We start from the raw sequence: 24,233 nt of genomic DNA on the forward strand, positions 1-24,233 counted from the left end.
ATTGTCACTAGTGACAATGTTCATTTCTGATATCATGAATGTGATTGTTACTAGTAAGAAAGCCATTTTAGATATCAGAAATTACCCTCCCAATTGTTGATATCAGAAATACATTTTACGATATCAGAAATGAACATTGTCACTAGTGGAAATGTAGTTGCTGATATCAAAAATAGCATTTGTTACTAGTAGAAATCTAATTCCTGATATCAAGAATGAACATTTTAACTAGTAAAAATGTAATTGTTGATATCAAGAATTCATATCCTGAGAATGAATAAAAGTCAAAACGGCTTGCCATACAATGCTTCAGTCTCAAATACAGCTACCTCACCTAGTCAGGGATCGCCATAAAGAGTGTACCGAAGAAGACCTGATGCTATTGACACACTTTCGCTACCAATAACGCTTCAGTGATATTACAAAGATGTATTAGTATTCTATTTAACTTGATAACTTACAATGTAAAACAATGTAAAACAAGGTAAAAACAATAACACCTCGATGTATCGGACATTATCAGGAGGGGGCGTGTGCTTTATGCAAGGGCGTGCGCTTCAGTAACATTACATGCAACACTTCTTTTTACTTTGCTACGATCTTTCATGAGTTTAGTAGCTGCTGTTTGTGAAGACTTCCTCAAAGTAGAGCTGTGATTTAAAGATTTGTCACAGTCAGGTAACTGTATAGGATGCAGTGGCACAAAACACACAACACATCTCATCTAGGTCATTTTCCTTTTTCTTGTTGGATATTGTAAATGATGTGCATAACAAACACTGATCACTGTCAATGTGAGCTATTGCATTTTCTATATCTGTGCTATGTGCTGTATATATAATAATAATAGTAATACAGAACAGATCTGATTTCGTGCAAATTATGAAGTAACAATTTTCTAAACAGTAGCTGCACGAACTTTAAATTGACGATGTTAAATATGTACGATCACACTTTATGCACATTGATTCATGCAGCTGTTTTTTCTTCATAGGGTTTCTGCGGTAAAGATGGCAGCCTCTTTGCTCAGGGTAGGACGACTCGGATCTCTCAGGGTAATCCACCGTTGTTTCGACATTTGTTAAGAAATATGCATGCATATTATAGTGCATTTATATATATTCTAGCTCGTATTATTTAAACGTGTGAAATTGGGCAGTCAGAGTCCTATTGTGAACACAAGCTAACGCTGCTCGAATGTTAAAGCACTGAAGCATTTAATCCACCCAGACTCGACGCATGAATCCCTTCTTTGTGCTGAATTTACACGCACGACTTATTATTTACATGAAAATATTCCTGGTATTTAATAAGTGCATTTACCCAACGTGGATCAGATTTTATGCATCTGCATCTAAAATGGTGCGTTTCAAAAAAAAAAATGTTAGTGTTTTTTTCTTCTTCTCTTTTTTATTTTTTTATGTTTTTAATTTTTTACCTATGTTTTTATTTTTATAAAGTGTTCCTAAAATCGCCGAAAATTATTTGTTTGAATATCCACTGGAAAAACTGAAAGTGTTTGTCAACTCGCAGACTTTCCATGAGAACACTATGTACTTTTTGCAGGTACATTTTTTTTTGAGACCACAGCAAACAGCGTTCAGTGGTGTAAATATAACTGCACAATGGTGGTTGTGATTATTCATCGGGATTTGCTGCGTTTAAAAAAAAAATCTGTGTTGTTTTTGTGTGTCTCTTGTTGTTAGTGTCTGCAGACGGAGGGCTTGAGTTCCATCAGAAGAGCTCCTGCTGTAGCTTTCAGCTCCAAATCTGGGGACAGCAAGAAGTCCAAAAAGTCCAACAAAGGTAAAAAAAAAAAAAATCTATTTATGTCACAATCATTTTGTATATATTGCATTTTCAGTACATAAACGATTAGATTTATAGAGGCTTGAACTGACACCAGAAAATAAATGGGTTTGACAGTGGTTTAATAGAAATTAGCATAGGTCTGCTGAAGAATGTTCTATGCAACTTCAATTAGTTTGTTGAGTGTGAGCATTGCGATAAAAAAAAAAAAGTAACTTTAAGTAAGAAATAAATGTTATATTACATGAAACAGGCCCACGTCTGTATTGTTAATAAAGACACAAAGATGGAATGTTGATTATAATATAAAGAGAATTCTGTTGTATTCTCTGTGGGCATTTTTAAACAAGTAAAACTGGTCACATGGAGTTCTTGAAGATAACGTAATGACCTGTGATCCATAATTGTTACTGTTCTATGTTCCTTTGAGGTTAGAGGTGGCAGAGGGCTTGAGAAAGGGCTTGTCATGTTGTTGTACCGGCAGATATGCTTAGTGCTATATGTGGATGTCCTAACTACTTATATATGTCACCCTGACATTTGGAGTTAAAGAATGCACTGCATGAATGCGTTCATGAAGCCACTCCCTCTGTTCATTCAATAGAATCTGGTGAAGCCAATAATCCAACAAGTGACTTCTTGTTGAAAATAAAAGCTGAACAAAACATGTTTTGTGCTGAACATTATAAATAAATAAATAAATAATATTAATAATAATATGTATTATTAGTCTTAATAATAATCATGATGATTATGTGCTGGTACCACAGTTTGATCATGTTTGACCACAAATTCAAATATATAGTGTGAACAGTTGTCATCTGATTCAGGACAGTTACATGTCGCTACTTTAAAATAATTGTAATATGAGAATATGTAGCCTTTTAGCTTTAGTAATTCTAGAATAATCTTTATATAATGTTTTTTTCTGGATTTTTGGGTTGATATTCTGTGTCTATCCGTTAAAATAAACCTACCATAAAAATTACAGACCCTTCATTTCTTTGTAAGCGAGCAAACTTACAAAATCAGCAGAGGATCAAATAAATTTTTTCCCCACTGTATGTGTGTATGTATGTGTATATATATAATATTTATCAAAATGTGGTTTACTGAATGTGAAATGTTTAGGTTACTTTTCCTATCAGATACATTTTTTAATTAGCCATAGTTCAAATGTGATGTACATAAGTCAGGCTATATCATCTGCACCTAATTGTTGAAGAAACTGGGTAAGTTATTTTGCTGTATGATGAATTTAGCGGTCTCCATTCAGCCTGATAATGTCACATGATGAAGCAAATCATTACATTTCTATTTGTGCCCTCCTTCCCCCTCCATCCTAGAAAAAGCAGCATCAAAAACGTACTTCGATTTAGAAAAACTTGTCCAGCACAGATCATATGTGGAATTCCCCAAGAAAGAGGTTGCAGCTTCAGTTGCTGCTGCCTCTACAGAAGCTGCATCTGTTGCTGCCCCTGCACCTGAACCAGTTGTAACTGCCACTGCAGTTGAAGCCACTGCTCCCATAGCTGAAGCCATTGCCCCTGCAGTCGAAGCCGCTTCCCCCACAGTTGAAGCCACTGCCCCCACAGGTGAAGCCGTTGCTTCTGCAGCTAAAGATGTTGCCCCCGCAGTTGAAGCCGCTGTCCCAGCAGTCGAAGCCACCCCTGCAGTTGAAGCCATTGCCCCCGCAGTAGAAGCCGCTGTCCCAGCAGTCGAAGCCACCCCCGCAGTAGAAGCCGTTGTCCCAGCAGTCGAAGCCACCCCTGCAGTTGAAGCCATTGCCCCCGCAGTAGAAGCCGCTGTCCCAGCAGTCGAAGCCCCCCCTGCAGTTGAAGCCATTGCCCCCACAGTAGAAGCCGCTGTCCCAGCAGTCGAAGCCACCCCTGCAGTTGAAGCCATTGCCCCCGCAGTAGAAGCCGCTGTCCCAGAAGTCGAAGCCACCCCTGCAGTTGAAGCCATTTCCCCCGCAGTAGAAGCCGCTGTCCCAGCAGTCGAAGCCACCCCTGCAGTTGAAGCCATTGCCCCCGCAGTAGAAGCCGCTGTCCCAGCAGTCGAAGCCACCCCTGCAGTTGAAGCCATTGCCCCCGCAGTAGAAGCCGCTGTCCCAGCAGTCGAAGCCACCCCTGCAGTTGAAGCCCAGCAGAGGATCAAATAAATTTTTTCCCCACTGTATGTGTGTATGTATGTGTATATATATAATATTTATCAAAATGTGGTTTACTGAATGTGAAATGTTTAGGTTACTTTTCCTATCAGATACATTTTTTAATTAGCCATAGTTCAAATGTGATGTACATAAGTCAGGCTATATCATCTGCACCTAATTGTTGAAGAAACTGGGTAAGTTATTTTGCTGTATGATGAATTTAGCGGTCTCCATTCAGCCTGATAATGTCACATGATGAAGCAAATCATTACATTTCTATTTGTGCCCTCCTTCCCCCTCCATCCTAGAAAAAGCAGCATCAAAAACGTACTTCGATTTAGAAAAACTTGTCCAGCACAGATCATATGTGGAATTCCCCAAGAAAGAGGTTGCAGCTTCAGTTGCTGCTGCCTCTACAGAAGCTGCATCTGTTGCTGCCCCTGCACCTGAACCAGTTGTAACTGCCACTGCAGTTGAAGCCACTGCTCCCATAGCTGAAGCCATTGCCCCTGCAGTCGAAGCCGCTTCCCCCACAGTTGAAGCCACTGCCCCCACAGGTGAAGCCGTTGCTTCTGCAGCTAAAGATGTTGCCCCCGCAGTTGAAGCCGCTGTCCCAGCAGTCGAAGCCACCCCTGCAGTTGAAGCCATTGCCCCCGCAGTAGAAGCCGCTGTCCCAGCAGTCGAAGCCACCCCTGCAGTTGAAGCCATTGCCCCCGCAGTAGAAGCCGCTGTCCCAGCAGTCGAAGCCACCCCTGCAGTTGAAGCCATTGCCCCCGCAGTAGAAGCCGCTGTCCCAGCAGTCGAAGCCACCCCTGCAGTTGAAGCCATTGCCCCCGCAGTAGAAGCCGCTGTCCCAGCAGTCGAAGCCACCCCTGCAGTTGAAGCCATTGCCCCCGCAGTAGAAGCCGCTGTCCCAGCAGTCGAAGCCACCCCTGCAGTTGAAGCCATTGCCCCCGCAGTAGAAGCCGCTGTCCCAGCAGTCGAAGCCACCCCTGCAGTTGAAGCCATTGCCCCCGCAGTAGAAGCCGCTGTCCCAGCAGTCGAAGCCACCCCTGCAGTTGAAGCCATTGCCCCCGCAGTAGAAGCCGCTGTCCCAGCAGTCGAAGCCACCCCTGCAGTTGAAGCCATTGCCCCCGCAGTAGAAGCCGCTGTCCCAACAGTCGAAGCCACCCCTGCAGTTGAAGCCGCTGCTCCCACAGTTGAAGCTGCTGCCCCTGCAGTTGAAGCCGTTGCTCCTGCAGCTGAAGCCATTGCCCCCACAGTAGAAGCCGCTGTCCCAGCAGTCGAAGCCACCCCTGCAGCTGAAGCCGTTGCTCCCACAGCCGAAGCTGTTGCACCTGCAGCTGAAGCCATTGCGCCTACACCTGAAGCCACAGTTACCCCTTCAGAAACCATTGCTGAAACGGCATCCCCTGCAGCTGAAACTGCGGCTCCTGAAGCCCCTGCTGCTCCAGCCTGTGAAGATGTACCTACAGAAGAAGCCCCTGTCCAAGAAGCAGTTGCTGAAGTTGTAGAAGCTGTCAGTGAAGTAGTTGCAGAAGTTGTGGCCGAAGCTGCCCCAGTTGTAGAGGCTATCACTGAAGTAGTTGCAGAATCTGCCCCTGTTGAGGTGTTTGCAGAGGCAGCCCCTGCTGAAGAGCTGATAGATCCTGCCCCTGTGATCACAGATGCCTCTGAAGTTGCAGCAGAAGTTGTGGAGACACCTGAGGGTACACACCATATCCCCTATAACCCCCTTTCATATATTGGGATAAACCCAAAATTTTGACAGCAGTTTTTTCGGTTACAGGTTTATATGCAAATTTGTAATGCTAATGGTAAAGATATTATTACAATGCATTTACCCTTTTGTATACAGTTACAGATATATTACAATGTGTCATTAGCTTTTGTCATTGCATATGTGTTAGTTCATAGCATACATGCAAAGAGCATTTAGGGGTGAAACGGTTCATAAAAACAACAACCGAACAAAGCCCTTGAAATATAAATGTGTATAAAACTTTAATTCTCTGTATTACTGATGCAGTTTATCCTGCAGCAATGAGGCATCTACTTTTAGATCAAGTTTAAGTGAATTACCTTACTTAAAATCCAATGGGTTGGAAATTCTTTTTTACTAAACTGTACCAAAACTGTGACAACAGAACACTATCTTTAGAAACAGTGACACCCCTAATTGCTTCTCCACAATATCACAGGAGAAAAGTAGACTCAAGTTACTCATTCAAGGCTATATTCATTTTCTAAGCTGGGGCAGAGATAAGAAGGCAAAGGCTTCAAGTAAGAGTAAGGGCATGCTTTTTCTTTCCATACATCCTTAATGTCCTGTTTGTGTGATGTTCACATACTATACTATAGCATGAATGCTATAAACAGCATGATTATGTGTCTAATTATTAATATTTGTGCTTTGAGGTGCTGTAGGTGATTTTAGCCATTTTGCACCTTTTGCCATTCTTAGGGCCTGTCTCAATACCCACACTTGTTGTCTTTGTACTTACATGAGTGTAGTTACATGACGTATTTCCTGTATTTAGCCCAAGTGTTCAAGTGGGCGTGATGACTGCAAGGGTGTGTAAAACATGCGATTAGCTGATGAGACAGACTTACAGCATAGTGTTGTAAAAATGCAAGTCACGTTTTACAGAGCTATATTTGCACATTTTGATCTATATTTTGCAAAATAAACTAATGAATGTCTGTTCAAATATCCTTATATGTAACAGACGAGACAAATTTGGATTGTGATGCTTCTAATTAAAGGGATAGGTCACCCAAAAATTATGTCATCATTTACTCACCCTCGTGTCATTTCACCCAAAATAAAATATATTGGTAACCAAGCAGTTTCGATTCCCATTGACTTCTGTTGTATGGAAAAAAATACCAAAACAGGTACCAGTTTGGTTATGGACATTCTTCAAAATATAGTCTTTTATGTTCTACTGAAGAAAGGCAGTCATAAATGCAAACATTTTGCAAACTACACGTACTCATTTCTGCACCAATGCAATGTGCAACAGCAGCAACACTTTTATGTTTTGCTACCAAGTTATATGTAATACCCAGTTAATTTAACTGACACTGTAAAGTTTTTCTCATTTTCTCAAGATTTTGGGGCATTTGAGTTCCTGACCATGACGAATGTTGGTATTAAGTATAGTGTGGGTTTGGTGTGCATTAAGGGCACTGAGCTTTTGGCATTTTTTAGACTTGGGACAGTCCTGCGCACTTACTTCCTGTCACCTGCACATGCTCTCAAGTGGCCAAGACCATAAGTGTGTGTTTTTGGACAGGCCCTTAGCCTCTGGATTAGATCACTAGATCCCATCCTTTCACCCTCATGCTTTCCAAAGACATGTGCTTTCAAAAGCATCATTTACTTTTGGCTGAACTTGTTGAGGACATACAATGTGAGCCCATGCAGTTATATTAATTGCTTTTAAAAGTACACAAATTTCCTCAAAAGATGACTATCTTTGGTGAAGGGATTCATCGATGCTTTTACTATTGAAGGTGACATTTTTACAGACAATTCTGTAGTACATTTAATGTGTAAAGTAATGATTTTAATGAATTTGTTTGGTGCAGGACATATTGAAGAGCTTGTCCTTTTTTTACTTTTTCTTTTTTTTTTTGTCACAGCCTTGATTTGTTACTAGTCTGTGATGGCAGGTATTTATAATTTAGGGAAAGGGACACATTGTCATTCAAGAGAGCATTGTAGCTTTTAAAAGTACACAAATTTCCTCAAAAGATGACTATCTTTGGTGAAGGGATTCATCGATGCTTTTACTATTGAAGGTGACATTTTTACAGACAATTCTGTTGTACGTTTAATGTGTAAAGTAATGATTTTAAGGAATTTGTTTGGTGCAGGACACATTCCTTTTTTTTTCTTTTTCTTTTTTTTTTTTGTCACAGCCTTGATTTGTTACTAGTCTGTGATGGCAGGTATTTATAATTTAGGGAAAGGGACACATTGTCATTCAAGAGAGCATTGTATTGGACATGCAAAATTTGTATACGCCCTTGAATGCAAGATGATATAGGTATGTTTCTTGGAATTATTTGTACATTTTAAAACTGTATATTTGGTAAAAGATAATTATTTCATCTTTTAGTAGTACACTAGAATATGCACTACTACAAAAGTTTGGGTCTGGTAAGATTTTTTTTTTATGCTTTTGAAATAAGTTTCTTATGCTCACTCTTTTAAGCTCATTTATTTGATCAAAATACAGTAAAAGGTAATATTCTGAAATATTATAACAATTTAAGAACACTTTTTTTAATATATTATAAAATTGTATTTATTTCTGTGATGGTAAAGCTGAATTTTCAGCAGCATTTACTCCAGTCTATAGTTACTCTGCTTAATATTTTCAGGATTCTTTGATGAGTGGAATGATGAAATAAGAAATTTTGTAACATCGCACACGTCTTTACCATCACATTTGATCATTCTTGCAGAACAAAAGTATTCATTTCTTTTTAGAAAAAAAAACATACCCCAAACATCTTAACGTTTGTGTAGGTGGCTTCTAGAATTACAGACAAGGACTTAAAGACACTTTAAATTAAATTATTGCTCAACAATGGACTAGCAATATTGCTCATTAGATGGACTAGCCTGAAAAATGCAGTTTTAGCCTGTTTTCTGCATTCTTTCTACAGTCTACATTTTTGCAAGACTTTATTAGTGATATGAATTATTTTATTGAAGCGCAAAGCAAACATATTTTGGTCTTTCCACATTCAGGCAAGGGACTTTGACAGGGTGTGCAAGGTTTTCTTGTGGTGTTTGCTGGGTTTAATGGTTACATTGAACAGGAGGGTTTCTCAAATGTAATAAACTAAAAACAATCTCATGTAATTTATCCCATTTGCCATTTCCTCAGCCATAGAGGCCGATGAGAGGGCTTCTCTTCTAGCCTACAAGCCCGCAGTTGCCTTCCCTTCTAAGCTGTCTGCCACAGGATTTCTTCCCAAAGACATAGCTTTAGGTGAGTCTGAAACCACTGAGGCTGTGTCCACAGCTGCTGCAAATGAGACGACAGCTGGCAGTCAAGTTGCTGATACGGCAGCAGCTGAAGAGATCACTGAAGTCCCTCCTACTATTGAAGTCACTACAGGAAGTGAAGCAAGTAAGGCCTCAGATGTTGAGCCAGAAGGCCAGAAAGATGAAGACGATAGCTCTTCTTCATCCTCATCCTCCAGTGATTCTGATTCAGACTCTGATTCTGATGATGAGAAGCCAAAGACTGAAACACCAGTCGAGTCTGGAGAGAAAGCAGCACAGAAGAAATCTCCTGGTCTGACGATTGAAGTAGCTGTTGCAGATAAGGAAGCAAAGCCTGAATCTGCCTCAGTTGGAGAAGCTCAAGAAAATGCTGAAACTGTGACTAAAGCAAAACCAGACGAGGGTCCTGCACCAAGTGCTAAACCAGACGAATTGGATGAGACCCTTATTGATCCTGCCCCTATATTATCTCCCTCCACAACTGAAGCAATTCCAGAAGTGTCCAGTGAATCAATTACAGCTGACACTCCTGACAAGAGAGTGGACACCGCAACAGATGTTAAAAAGGCGTTTACGGAGGAGATTGTTGTTGAAAAGGAACCAGAAATCAAAGCTGAAGATGCTGTCAAAGTTTCTGCAGAAGTTGTCCCAGAAGCCCCTACAGAACCTAGTCCTGAAGAAGTAGCCAAAACCGCTGTTGAAGCTAGTCATGGAGCAGCTCCTGAGGCTCCTGGAGATGTTGCAGCTAAGCCTGAGGATGCATCATCCAAAGCTGAGGCAGGAACGCCGGCAGCCCCTTCAGAAGAGCTGGTAGACCCTGCACCTGTGGCCGGCCGCTGATGCTGTAGACGCTCGGGCTGAGACGAATGTTATGGAAACACCTAAGGGTACACCACACATCCTTACTCAGTTTCTTTCTCTGGATCCGTCACATCACAGAAACACATTTCTCTTACCATTTATTTAACACTAAAACCTTTTCATGGCAGCAGTGGGATTGCTTTTGCACAAAGGCTTTGCTCAAATGGCTTTGCAACTTTTAATCTTCATTATGCATTTGCATTACATTTGCTTTTCTTATTAAGTTCTTTTTTTACCTATTTGCATGACTGCAAATGGATGCATCTACCTGGACTGATTGTTCCTTTGGTTAAGGTTTAAAATGGCTTCTATTAATACTTCATCTTACTTCTGCTTTGTAGTATAACTCATTTCAAAATAGTACTGTAGATCTAGAGTTTTTAAACTGATTTATCAGTTTGTGTAGTTATGCTGTAGCTCTTAAGTGTTTTATTACAACTATTGGGTGATATAATGTTGTTTTATAACATTTATGGTAAAAACTGAGCAAAATAATAGAGTAATGTGGAAAGATCCTGTCTTTAGAAGCATCTGGTTTATTTTAAAGTTTGATTGACTTGAGCTGTAGTGGGTGAAATGGAAAATGATTAATTAGTCAGACGTCTGTAGTCTAGGTAAAAAGCTAGAGGCCCCTCACACCTTTTATGTAAAGGACCACCTGTGGATTGAAAGTGATTACTGTAACACCATCAAAGTGTGAAGATTCAAATCCGAAATCCTTTTGAAGAGTGAGGAATTAACAGGAAGACTCTTCCTCGGTTCTTCCTTCTATGATCACTTTGTAAAAAACTTACTCAGCATGAATTTTTACTTTGATTTCTCCTTGCGCAAATATTTTCATTCAAGATTATCTTCCAATCTAAAAGAAATGTTCATTCACTTGTTCCTTGGGCACGGTACTCATTGTTTGGGCTTTTTTCCTGAAACAACTTCTTGTCTTTCAGTTGCTGTCGGATGCATTTTGTGTGATTATTTTTTTCCCAGTTCCACATGTCTTGCATTTAATCTCGTACATTATTGATTTCCTCAGAACAAGCCCCAGAGCCAGAGCCTGAACCCTTTGACAACACCACGTACAAGAACCTGCAGCACCACCTCTACAACATGTACACCTTTGCTGATGTGGATGTAGATCTGTCTAAATACCGTCTGCCCCAGCCTTCCTCAGGCCGATCCTCACCCGGACACTGAGCCTGTGGTATTGCTACCTTTGTACACAACCCTGTTTCTTCCCCATGTTCATTGTTCCTCAGATGATTTACTGGCAAATCGCAAGCTTTATGCTAGAATTCTATAATTATGGAAATAAAATGATTTCGCTGAGACCGAGTATATCTAAAGTTATTTGTTGCTGTTGTCTTCTACAGTATTTGAATGGTGTTCATCTCAATTGACACTTTATTCTAATGAGACTACGCTTGCCTTGACTTTATTAATAAAGGAGGGTAGTGTACTTCTAACATTAAATTGGCAAATGGTTGAAACGCTGTATTTCCTACATTAATTCAAATGTGAGACTAACATGATCCAGTTCCAACCATTTCGAAATGACCTCATTTCTAATGTTTTATGACTAACTTCTGTCTTATGTTAATTATTAGTTTCCACCATGGAATTAATAAAAAAAAAATAAAAAAAGGTTATTTTGACTTTTCATCTCACAATCAGGCTTCTGAAGGTGCGTCCCAATTCACATACTTATGCACTATTCTATGCCACTTTGTAGTATTTTGTAGTATAAATAGTGCGAGTAGTGCGTTCACACTGAAAATTCCAAATAGAAAAGTGCACTTTAAATACCCGGATGATGCACTTAACAGTGTATCATAAGAACAGTGTATAAGTGCATACCGCTTCATTTGGGACGCAGCTTTTTTTTTTACACTTAGGGTTAGGTTTTCTCACAGCTCAGACTTTTTTCCTCCGAATTCTGAGTTTACATCTTAACATCTCTCTTTTGTTTCCACCACATAATTAAAAATGAAATGGTAAACGTGACTTTTTATGTCAATTCTTTTTTACTCGCAACTGAAAGTTAATATCTCACAATTCTGCCTTTTCTTCTCAGACGTGTAAGTTCTGACTTTTTTCCCCCTACAAATTGCAAGGGAAAAGTCTGAATTGTGAGCTAAAAGTAGAATTATTTTTTATCCATCCATCCCGTGGTGGAAACAAGCTTCCATAGCAACTAAATGGAATTTCTGTACTTTCAAGAATTATTTCCACACTGCAAGATCCTTCGAAATGAACGAATGAATTCAAAAAGTTATTTAAAATGTAGACAAACCTGAAGGAAATTGTGACATTTTTGAGAAAAGACATTTTGGCGCAGAACATCAAACAACTAAATTGCACTTAAATGGCACAGATTTTAAAACTAACTGTCCCTGTCCTCCTAAAACGGGGAGTGTTTACAATATTCGGCGAGGGCGAGCCACTGCTCCTCCCTCTGCGTAATTATTCATGAGCTGAAGCGCTGCGTCCCCTTGCGTGATGACGCAGCGCGTAATGCGGATCCCGATTGCTGCAGCCGCTTGTCAGTGTGACGAAGATTGGCACCCAGGTAAGCTGTCACTCAAACTCGTCTTTTCCGCTCCTATCAATCACACAATCCGAGCGACACACACAGATGCCCGGGGCCGGGGGAAACAGAGCATACGCTGCTAGCGGCTCACGGGACTTGCGTGGGACAGTCGAGCCAGTCTTGTCCTAAAAACCTCGAAGGAGGGAAAAATATGTCGGCTTTTTAAAGGACAGGAGGTTTGATTCTAGCGAGCGCGAGCGCTGAGTGAAGGCCCGGTTGAGCCGCTCTCAGTCAGGCCGGAGGAACGCTAGACGACGGGCTCCGGCCTCCGGCCTCAATTAATCGCTCTAGAGTTGTTGTTTTTAACAAACAGTAATTAAAAGTGCACGCCAACGTCCTTTAAATTGCATTTACGTCGAGGACCGCGCTCATGTGCCGCAAACGTGAAGGATTAGCTGTGCTGCTAGCGGGCTAATACTAATGCACTGCTAACGCTCTGCTCGCTGGTTACAGGGGAGCATGTGTTTGCTACCTCAGCACCCGCTGCTGCGTTACTCCTCAGTCCACATAACCCGAACACTTAGGCCTTACCTGTGTGTTTCCTTGCTCTTCAAAGTCGATGGCTACCCGAGCTGATAAGCGCCGACTGACTGAAACGCGTCGCGGTTTAGTGCTTCACATGTCGTGTTTTACACCAGCAACGCTTTAGCTAGACTTGTTTTTTTGTCTGTAAGCGAAATTAACAAATTGCTTCTTGCTGAGATTGGCTTAAACGGTCTTGCCGTTATGTGAAGTTAGCGCAAGGCATGAGAAATATTGAAGTACTCGTGCTAGTGTGAATAAAGTGTGTTGGAAAGCATGCAGTACATAACACTGGTTTTACATATCAATACATCCAGGGCAGGCTTCCCTTTGCAGGTTTACTCCATGCATTCCCCCTTTTATTAGCTGCATATGACAGATACGAAAGAAAGAAACCCGTATCTTCATGTTGGTGAAGATCAAAAGTGGTTTACACGGGAGTTTTGACCAACTTCTATAATGTTGTTTCTGTCTAAAGCCTTTTTAAAAAAAAATTATTTAAAGTTGCATGTGGTTACTTTTAGGTCGTTTCCTGCTGCCTGCCCATATAATGCCCCAGTGTTGGCAGTGGCCACTTTGAATATGATGGCTGCCCGTTCTGTGTCCATAGACGAATATCAAGAGGGAGATCAGCAGGTAGCAGTGATGTATATACAAAAATAATGTTAAATATTTATTTGCCACTTTTCATGAGAACCGCACACTTTGGTGTCCCGTTACTCATATATAATGTTATACTCACTATAATGTTGACAGGATTGATCATTTTTTTTTAATCAATTTTATTTATGGTTGATCATTTAATTCGATTTTTTTTTGTTAACAACTGTTTATTGAATTTTCTTCTGGGAATAGTAATATAAAACAAACAGCAACTGTGTAAATTTAGGACCCATCCCAACCCTGGTAGACTTACAAAAAAAAATAAAAAATTCATAAAATAAAAACGTGTATGTGTATGTATATGTGGGCCATGACCAAGTAAAGGCTGTTTTCCTTGAATTATAGACACTGACACTCACAGCGAGTACACTGATGTAGTGTTTAATTGATTGATTCTTTTGCAGTTGTCCAACTCTTTCTCAGCTGCCCTCAGTCCCCAGGGCATTGTGGTGCCCTCACAAGGTCTTCAAGGCAATATTACAGTGACCGCAGTCAATCCATCACAAGTGGTCGCAGGTACATGTTCATCTGTCATTAGTTACATTGGGAGCTGCGAGGAGTTACAATCATATGCATATATGGCATATTTGAACTTTTGCAGATAGTTTGTATGCAACCACCTGACTGGATTGGGATATAGTCTAAAAAAAACTCTGAGCACAAGGTGAAAATAAACAATATTTCTATGTCAATGTTATTCTGTAAAATGAGTATGAATAATTATATCGGAAATAATTATTTTATAATTAAGTTAATATTTACTTCTATTTTCTTTAGTATGATTGTCTTTTTTTTTGTGTTGGTAATGAACGGCTGCTTCAAGAGCAATTTGAAAGTTCTGTGCGACTGCCGCTAGACGGGAAATGCGACAATCGTATGTGAATGTTGGTGCTAGTGGGTGGCTTTAAAGGGGTCCTATTATGCTCTTTTACAAAGTCTTGATTTTGTTTTGGGGGTGTACTAGAACGTGCTCTCATGCTAGGTTGTTCGAAAAACACATTATTTTTCACATATTTTACATTATTACAACACCTCTCTCTCAGTCTGGCATGAATGGCTCGAATAGTTCCTGTATCAAATGAAGGGTCTTCAGTGTAAATATTGCGTCAATATAAAATAAATTTGAGTGCGATTTAAACCCAGATGATTGTAACCACTCTAAATTAGTCTGCCTTGGGAAAGCTAACGTGTCTCTGACATAGTGATAACACTCGTTGCCTTCTCTAGTGCAGCTCAACCAGGTCTCGTACCTTTCGTCGATATTTGTGATATCACAAATCCTGGAAAATATGCGTTGTAGTCCAAATGAGTCGTTCGTTGTAGTTTTTGAAAAGTGATTTCTGTTAAATAAAATATCTCCCTTTGAATTGGACTTTGAGCTTTGTTTCTTTTAAATTGGACTTTGAGCTTTGTTGAGCTTTTGTGTCTTTTTTATGCTCAAACAGCAACATTACGGACTAACTAAAGTTTAAAAAGTGAAAAAGCATAATAGGATCCCTTTAAAGTTTTGTTAAAAAAAGTTGATTCACTGTTTTAAATCATTTTAGAAGTTTCCATTTTTTTAAAAAAAACTCTTAGTTTTCTCATGGCATTTATCATGTATTTGTTAATTATATGTGAACATTTTGAATCTAATTGGCAACATTGGCTATTTGGTTGAAATGATGGCTCCTCTGGGGGGAAAGAAAATACAAAATCTTGTTTTGTGCAGGTAATACAGTATATCAGCCAGTGACGGTAGTCACACCACAGGGGCAAGTGGTGACACAAGCCATCTCACCTGGAACAATACACATCCAGAACTCACAGGTGTGCATGACACTCCAGCGGAGCACACACAAACATTTTTACACAGAGATCACAAGCAGACTCACTGATCATTGACTCCTTGTACTTCCTGCAGCTCCAGCTTCAGCTCAATCAGGACTTGAGTTTCTTTGGGGGAGATGACAGCTCACCTAAAAACAAGCGTAGTGTTCTTCCCAAACAGGCTACCAATGTCATGCGCTCCTGGCTCTTCCAGCACATTGCGGTTAGTTGGCAAACACATGTTTAAAGTCAGTCGTTGCCGTTTTGTTTTACCTGATATAAATGAATGAACACTTCACTGTTCACCTTCTTTATGTAGCACCCCTATCCCACTGAGGAAGAGAAAAAGCAACTTGCAATTCAAACAAACCTGACTTTACTCCAAGTCAACAACTGGTAAGTCAATCCAGCAAGAACACGAAGTAGACAGTGACACAATACTCAGCACACATCTTGCTTTCAGTCACATAAAAGAATGTAAGAGCGGCTAGAAATGATTAAATGGACTGATTACAAGTCAGTTTGATGTCAGTGCTGTCAGTTACATTTAAAATGTTGGAAATTATTTATGCCGGTAAAGCCCCAAGAAAGATAACTATAACACCAAAGCATGATGATGTTCTGTTTAGGCTATTATAAGAGTGCAGGGGTGCATTTCCCAAAAAGCAACTATGATCACAAGTTCTATTGTTTCTAATAGAGTTCAATGGAACTTACGACCATAGTTAGCTTACAATGCTTTTGGGAAATGCACCTCTGATTGGCTGTCTGTGGTTTTAAAGTTCATCAGCTGGGGAAAAAAAAAACTCTGAAAATGATTCCAACAATATTGCTACTCTGTGTCATTATTGTTCTAATTGTGGTGTGGACTTTAATATTCTTATAGAATTTGCATGATTATTAACTTTATAGTTATTTGCTATAGTAATTGTCATTACCATTGTTCAGCAAATGTTCGCAGGTGAAATCCATTTCAATAGGTATTCAAGCAATCGGGGATATTGCATAATCACATTCATATAAGATATTCCCAAGCAGATTTTACATTAGGTTCAAGTTGTGTAAATCAGCCTTTGGACACAGCCTTTGAATTGGGATGCAGCTTGTGTCACCGCACATTAAGTCAAGGGTGTTCATTCCTGTTCTTGGAGATCTATATTCCTACAAACACCTGAACCAGCTAATTAAGATCTCCAGGAACACTTCATAATTAGACAGGTATTTTGAAGCAGGTTAACTTGGAACTGAACTTTGATCTTTGTTGCTTAAAAGTGATCTGTACTAGAAAAAAAAAAGTGAAACTATCTGCTAAGTTCAGGCAATTTTTCAGAATATTGCTGCCTTGCAAACACTGTAATTATGAGGAGACTGTTTTACCTGAAAGTGGTTATGTTGTGAATCTTGATGGCCTGCTGGACATTTGTGTGGGTCATACGTATTGACACCAGGTTTCTTTGGAAGTCCTGTTCAATAGAGGACAGAGGAAGAGCTTTCGACTCCACATATCTAACAGAGAGAGAGGGGGAGGAAAAGTAGCTTAAAAACCTAATGATATGGTATCAGCAGTAGCAAACTGGTAGTGTGCAGTTTAGCATCAAATATCCATGTATCTCAAGTTTGAATAAATATAATAGTATATAAATAATACTAAAATAACACTGGTATATATTTAGATCTCATTTACAATTAAATTATACACACATTAGAGACAAATAAATATGTACATATTTAAACATTCATTATAAACACAAATTATGAAAATATCATATACAGATAAAGATGTCACATTCAGTCATTTATCAATTTAAACATTGAAAATAAATACAGAAATATATACAGTAGTTATGGTTAATCTGAGGGATAAAATGTGCAGTATGTCAAAAATAAGTGACAGCTGTGCATAATTCACAGACTTCTTTCACCCTTCATCAGAATTCGGTGACATTTCGAGCATGGAGCAACATTTTGAAATAGCTCTTGTTGACAGAATATGGTTAACAACGCAGAAATTAGTTCAAACCTCATGCTATCAACCACATACACAGCAGCACACAAACATGCCAAATATTAAAAATTAAAGGATTGCAGTGTAAAAGATTATTATTGTGTAGGCTACATAAATATAAAAATGCCTACATGTCATAATGGATAGTCATTTCATTTATCAGAATTAGGCTACCTATTTGCTCGCGCACGAGCAGCTCCGTTTCATCTCTGGAGATGCGTTCTGTCTTTGCACTTGCAAATTCCGCTATGTAAATAGCAAATCCGCCATGGCACGAGCGTAACTGGCTCTTAAAAGGAATGGGAGATGAGACTCTGATTGGTTTATTGCACGTTATGCCCAAAACACACCCATTACTCATTAAGAGAATAGGGTCAGCCCTTTTAGACCATGCGCCACGCCGACCGTTTTTCCCGTCATTAAACTAGCAAAAGTGGATTCGGACAAAATAGGGCCCAAAATAGATCGTTAAAATAGGGCCCAATGAGTTTAGTGAGATAAGGGTTTGCGAGGCAGGAAGTGAGTGCATGCCTGGTGCCGGCCCACTTTTTTTCCTTTCCTCAGCTGCCCTTGCTGCGACAAAGCCAGGAAAAATCCAGTGCTTAGGGAGGAGTATGTGTTGTAATGATTCTCCTCCACGTGCTCTTTAAACAGGCATTCATTTGAGAAGTTCTTCTACAACAAAAATGAGATATAATGTTAATGTATACGTTTGCAAATGTGTCATTATTTCAGGATGCAAGAATAGTAATTATACCTTTCAAATAGCTGAAATTACTATTATTTCATATAGGTGTAAGAAATAACCCTATAAAGCCTAAGGTGTCGCATTTGATAGGCCCACATCAATACTTTCTAAGGCATATAAATTATAGACATGATCAAAATTTGCTGAAAAGCCTGTTGCACACACTTTACTACTTTCCTTCGGTTGGTTGATTGATACTTTTTAGCAAGTAAAAGGCCTTTTGCTATAATTGTAAACATGTCCACCTTCAGGTCATGGTTCACATATCTCTTTGCTGTCTCTTTACTGTTTTTTATGAATTAAACATGAGAATAACTTTTATATTGTTAGTAATATTTCAAGATTATCCATACATTGTTTTTTTTTTTAGAAAATTCTTGTTAATATGTGAGTATATGATCAAGCTTTTGAGGAATGTTTTTTTTGTTCATCTCTCAATCATCATTGTATTCCATTGCATTATATGTTTTTCCCTGCAGAGCTTTGATCATAAAACTAAGCAATGAAATATGATCATACTAAGACATATTATTGGGAGATGCAGAGTGACAACTGATACTATATGCATTTTATGTGCAGTCACATTGTCAGTAGTTTGCTATACTGTTATAAAGATCTCAATGATTTACATTACACAAGCCACCAGAATTTCATCTTACTTTTTGGCCATATGAATAACAACATCTGCACCAAATTGCATATTTTTTTAGCTCAGTTTGGACCTCTATATCAATCTACATGAGCCATAATGCCTGATGTATCAAATATGACACAAAAACATATTCAGAAAATGTTCTTTTATGTTTTGTGCAAAGGTTTAATAAACTGTTATATTACAAAGCATTAGATTTTTTGACTGGTTTCATATATCAGCCTTTGTAGGGTAAAATGTGATTCTGAGAAATGTAATGTTTTGCCATTAAGTTTCACATGTCTTGTGTAATGGATGACCTTTCTCACCATTCCATGTGCAATTCCCTCCTGATTCATGCACAGATATCGTCCACTCTTCACACCACAGATACCCACTATGCCCGGCCTGACAGCAAACACTCTCAGCAAGCCTTAAAGACAAAAAAAGAATAATGGGAACAATATAAAGAAGATCAATTCATAGACTATTCTGACAATTTAATATGTGCAAATGAGGAATTTTTTTCTCTGTATTAATGAAGGTTAGGTAAATAAATCATACTGTACTCAGAAGGCTCGTGAACACCCCAAACACTGCCATTCATCACAATCTGTAGGTGGAAACCAATCCCAACACGGCAATACAGGAGCTGACGACGAGCTGGATTAGACTCCCCTATGGCTGCTGGGATATTCAAAGGGCAAAAATAATAACATCTAATAAATGTTGAACTATAAAATATACAGTTAGATGGTAAGATGGGGGGCATCTGAAATCGCACACTTCCCTATTACATAAAAAACAGTATGTGAACAAAGTATGTGTTTTTAAGATCCCATAAGGCCAATAGGAGAGGATTTGAGAATGACAGTGAAGCAACACAACTGTTGCTGGTAGGTCACATGACAATGATAACATGGCGGGTGTAGTACGTCCAGATTACAATCAAACTACACACATTCATATTCTAAAGAACTTTATTTTTTTTAACAGATGCTGGGGAATTGTTTACTCAAAAATGTACCTACTCAGACAGAGTATGATTTCGGACACAGCCAGGGTGATAAGGCTGCTGAAGGTGGTTATTTTGTAAAAGTTTGTTATTTTATGTTCTCATTGGTTAACAGATTGTATTGAGTTAAATATATTTATAATCAGTGGTTACTAACAAACTTGTATGATTGCGTGCATGTTCTCTTGTACAAATTGTACAAACTGCCCTACAAACACACTCGCATTGTGGTTTTGTTATCAGCATGCGTCACAGATCTGTCCTTGTGTCTTTGATTACTGTAAACTAGACAGGACCTGATGCAAACTGCATACTGAAGCTCAGATCCTGTGTGTGAATGGCTGTATGTGTGATCAAAGCCGCCATGCTACTAACATGTGTCACTGGTCTCAGTATCAGCACAAGTCAGGAAGTATCAGTATGATTTCAGCATTGTTTTTATCGAATATCATGCATATAAGTGACCAAATGAACTTTAGAACAAAATATCTAGGTATCAGAATAGCATACTACCGTACTACACTTAATAGTTCTTCATATGCAAAATATGAGAATACTGCGACTTTTTGCAAATGTGCAACAATGTAGCATAGGGTACTTAAAAAATACATTGTGTACTATACAGAATTCAGTCAGTAGTAACTAGTAAGATAGTATTTCAAACCGTATGCTGGTACATTCATTCTGTTTTTAAGCAACAGATGTTGTTATATATAGACAGTCTAGTAGACAGACAGCTGTCATTCGTTCAGCTGTCAAACCACATGTCATCTGTGCAGCTCTGTGTAAACATATATTATCACAAAAAATGATGGCCTACTATTAGTCTGCTAATAGTAATAAAAAATTCATCAAGTACTGGGATGTTTGCCAAATGCATGTACACACGTACATTATTTATGACACAAAATACAGTGTAGTCTGATAGACCATTTTAGAGTTTGGCATAACTATAAAAATGTATATTAATTTTTTTTAATTAATTTATGTAACCATTCCAGGTGTAGAAATCACACTTTGAAATTAGGCTACCTCATATACCTTGGTTTTTCAAAACAGTTGTTGAGATTGTTGAGAATTTAATTAAGAACTGTCATGATTTTGAGCTGTTTTAGCTTATTTTAATGCTTTGTCTTAATTTAAGTCATTTTTAGACATCTTAAGGGCCAGTTAGAAGTTTGCTGCAGAAGAACCACTGATGCACCATATATTCAGGCAATGATGTATGAGATGCTGTGCTATTCTGAATATAGTCACAGTAAAAGGATATTAAGGTGCAACATCTTTTACCATGTTAAATTCACAAAACAGCATGGTCTTGAGTTCTGTATCACTTTTACAAAATTACCATATTTACAATCATTACATAAATTCATTTCAGAACATTTGCAATACAAAACAATTGTCTTAATGTGCTGTGATTAATCAACTATTTCTTCTTTCTATATATACACACATATATATATATATACACACACACACACACACACACACATATATTTGGATTAACATTCCCATGAATAGTGAAAAAGGTGTTTTGAATAAACAAGCTGGTACAGATTGATCTTACCTTTCTCTCTCATTTTTGCATCCCTCATTGAGAGCTGCCACATGTGTCTCACGTGGCTGGCCTGGTCACCTGAGGACTCGGTTTCTTCATCTGTGCAGTTACAGCTTACACAAATTGACAATATAACTGATATAAAGCATAAAAGCGTCCAGTGGAAATCCATGAGAGAGGCATCAGGTACACAGATATGGCCTCCAGGTGAAGCACTTTGACATGCTGTCAGCTTGTGACCGCACTGACACCTGTGAAACCGTCTCTGAGGCCCAGAGTGTCCTTCCTCAATCACCAGTGCTGTGACTGACTGATATATTGAAACTAAATGAACATAATGTCCTGCACTCAGTGTAAACAAACTTCACTACACAGGGTCAGTGTGCCTCCACTCTTCCTACCTCCATCCTTTATACATACATCATCTGCACTGATACCTACTAAATGAACATTCAGAACAGATGCATGTTCACAGAGGAAAGAACCCACGCAGATACACTTTTGCGTCTATGTATATGACTACATAATAAAATCTTCTTATCATTTGAGTGATACAGTATCTCCTCGCTCATTCACATTCATAGGTAATGACACAAGTGAATGTGTATGAAGTGTACGAATGTATGAGGGCCTTAATTCGCTTCCATTTAAGTTAATGCACTACTACTAATAGTACAACTACTGTTGTTAATAACATAAAAATACCTGCTAATATTGTATACATTTCACTGTTCAGCAAAGGTTAACATGGAGATAATTATTGCATTTTAAGTGTATCAACAATTATGTGGAAGCTTGTTTCTGCCACAGAACTATTTCTCGTAATTTTGAGAAATAAGTCAGAATTGTGAGTAATGTCTCTCGATTCTAAGAAACAAAGTCAGAAACTCAAAATTATTATATATTATATTTAATTCTGAGTGTCTATCTCGCAATACTGACTTCATTTCTTGCAATCACAAGTTTACATCTTCATATCTCAGAATAGCAAGCTATTTTAAGAATAACTTGAACTTTTAAAAAATAAACTTGAACACTGACCACACTAGCACCTGTGAAACCACCTCTGAGGCCCAGTTCTTATATGGGAGTTTTGCGATTAATGTGTGATGATGTTTCCAATGAGGCAAGAAGAAATGAGATTAAAGTGGTTGGTGATAAGTCGGTCAGTTTCCTTGTTTATGAACTGGAGGCCTCAAACAGCAGGGTCTGACGTATGTGCTCTTAGTTCTCTGAAAGCACAAAACGTCTAAATCATTATGAAGAAAATGATATGCCTCATATCTTAGGTTCCCTCAACATTAGCACTGACCATGGAAAGTGTGGAAAACGTTATTATTTATATTTTGTGGAAAATTGGTTAATGCTGTACTCCTACAAATTTGAAAAAAGATATGAGTTATCTACATGTACAGACTGATCAAAATAGAGCTGGGTTTTTGTTTTTTTTGGTCTTAAAAACCCAGAAGAAAATTAACAGCCATACCTTCCTTCTGGGTTTTTAGAAACACAGTTGTGGATTTATGGGTATAAAAAGTTCTGTGGTTATTAGTTAACATTACTGGAGTTGTTGTATTTAAAGAAATGGGTGTAGCAACAGTTCTTTTCTTCCGTATTGTGATGTACATCCGAGTGAAACAGATTGTTGAAGAAGAAAAACGCAGCACATGGACTTGACGTTACGCATTATTCTGCAGAATTTCAAACCCTAATCAAACAGTTAAAGGAGACCAGCTAAAACCAGCTACTTCCAGTTTAAGACCAGCTTAGATTGGTTTTAGCTGTTCATTTTTTTCAGCATGGATAACATGCATTTTGAAATAGATTGGGTCAATTTTCATTCCATGTCAAATTGTAAGTATGTTTATAAACTGCCCATAACTCAAAAACCGGTTATTCTACAAATCCACAGGAAATTCCAGAAAGAACTCACAGGAAACATAAAACCAGGGCTGGCTTAAAAATTGGGTCATTCTATGGAAACGTCCACTTTTCTGTCCCTAGCCTTTACAGAAATATTACACTTGAAAAACAATTTAGTGTTAAATTTTTTTTTGATATTTTAAAATAAAACAATGTGTTATTTGAACAATTACACCCTCTTGAGCCATCAATGTGGCAATATTTATTTTTAATTAATTATAAAAAATTCCAAGCACCACAAAACTGCTCGTCCCCACAGCCATGTTCAGAGGAAAAGTGCTTTATTTTGAGGTCAAAAACTGGTTTTCTACCATTTAAAATACAATGATGTTTTCATAGCTATCAAATACATGATGTAAATGACATGAAAACAAAACAAAATGCCAAATAAATATTATAAAATATATAATGAAAGTAGTGGTCCCTTGGAGTTGTGTCACTGGTGATACCGTTTAACAAAAATCATTTATTTTGAAATAAAAATCACACTGATGACTTCACTTGACTTCCTTCCTCCCGTTTCCTGAAGATCTATGAAAAAAAGGCCCATGTGAAGTCCACTGTTTCTTTTCAGTTATCAGAAATGTTCTCATTTATCTCATGATTTCATATGAAGCTGGTATGACCTACTTTATTGTTAGGGAATTGTAAAAAACTAGAATACAAATGGATTAAACTACTTACTTTAGTGAGTATACCATGATTGACAACATGTGGTTTGATACCTTGCAGCAGACATTTTGTAAAATGCATTTTTCATGAAAATTGTCACTGGTGTTACCTTCCTAATGGGTAACACCAGTGAAGATCCGTTTACGTTGAAGCTCTTTTACTAACTGCTTTCACTGATTGCCAAATGTAACAATTTAGTCTTATCTACTTAATTGTAGTTAAAGAATAAGGATCTTTGGTCTTATGTATGTC

At 38.5% G+C, this 24,233-nt stretch overlaps 2 protein-coding genes and 1 long non-coding RNA gene across 3 annotated transcripts in view; 1 reads left to right on the forward strand and 2 right to left on the reverse strand.

The window, feature by feature from the left end:
- Window positions 1-352: 352 nt before the first annotated feature.
- On the forward strand, window positions 353-11,398 carry LOC107572413 (calphotin-like). Its single transcript, XM_016258845.1, has 6 exons — window positions 353-728; window positions 995-1,055; window positions 1,707-1,806; window positions 3,156-3,944; window positions 4,600-5,670; window positions 10,879-11,398. The coding sequence occupies exons 2-6, from the start codon at window positions 1,011-1,013 to the stop codon at window positions 11,037-11,039; spliced, it is 2,166 nt and encodes a 721-aa protein (XP_016114331.1). The 5' UTR covers window positions 353-728; window positions 995-1,010; the 3' UTR covers window positions 11,040-11,398.
- A 6,522-nt stretch (window positions 11,399-17,920) lies between these two features.
- fgf9 (fibroblast growth factor 9) lies at window positions 17,921-21,408 on the reverse strand. The gene is made up of 4 exons (XM_016258843.1): window positions 21,396-21,408; window positions 19,375-19,497; window positions 19,140-19,243; window positions 17,921-18,106 (listed from the first exon to the last, which is right to left on the reverse strand). The coding sequence occupies exons 1-4, from the start codon at window positions 21,406-21,408 to the stop codon at window positions 17,921-17,923; spliced, it is 426 nt and encodes a 141-aa protein (XP_016114329.1).
- Window positions 21,409-22,789: 1,381 nt separating this feature from the next.
- LOC107572410 (uncharacterized) overlaps window positions 22,790-24,233 on the reverse strand; it is a 5,729-nt gene continuing 4,285 nt past the window's right edge. The window contains exon 3 of the long non-coding RNA XR_001607337.1: window positions 22,790-22,802. This is a non-coding gene — a long non-coding RNA (uncharacterized lncRNA). The remainder of the gene's footprint in view (window positions 22,803-24,233) is intronic.

The sequence above is a fragment of the Sinocyclocheilus grahami genome, unplaced genomic scaffold (assembly GCF_001515645.1).
Source record: "Sinocyclocheilus grahami isolate Dianchi unplaced genomic scaffold, SAMN03320097.WGS_v1.1 scaffold1747.1, whole genome shotgun sequence".
Classification (NCBI taxonomy): Eukaryota; Metazoa; Chordata; class Actinopteri; order Cypriniformes; family Cyprinidae; genus Sinocyclocheilus; species Sinocyclocheilus grahami.

What these genes read in the sequence shown, in the direction of transcription:
- LOC107572413 (XM_016258845.1), top strand. Translation starts at nt 1,011, where the DNA reads ATGGCAGCCTCTTTGCTCAGGGTAGGACGACTCGGATCTCTCAGG. An exon ending in GACGACTCGGATCTCTCAGG is followed by an intron (nt 1,056 to 1,706) that starts GTAATCCACCGT and finishes TCTTGTTGTTAG; the next exon opens with TGTCTGCAGACGGAGGGCTT. An exon ending in AGTTGTGGAGACACCTGAGG is followed by an intron (nt 5,671 to 10,878) that starts GTACACACCATA and finishes TGATTTCCTCAG; the next exon opens with AACAAGCCCCAGAGCCAGAG.
- fgf9 (XM_016258843.1), bottom strand. An exon ending in TCACGAGCCTTCTGAGTACA is followed by an intron (nt 19,244 to 19,374) that starts GTATGATTTATT and finishes TTTGTCTTTAAG; the next exon opens with GCTTGCTGAGAGTGTTTGCT. An exon ending in AGGGAATTGCACATGGAATG is followed by an intron (nt 18,107 to 19,139) that starts GTGAGAAAGGTC and finishes TTTTTGTTGTAG; the next exon opens with AAGAACTTCTCAAATGAATG.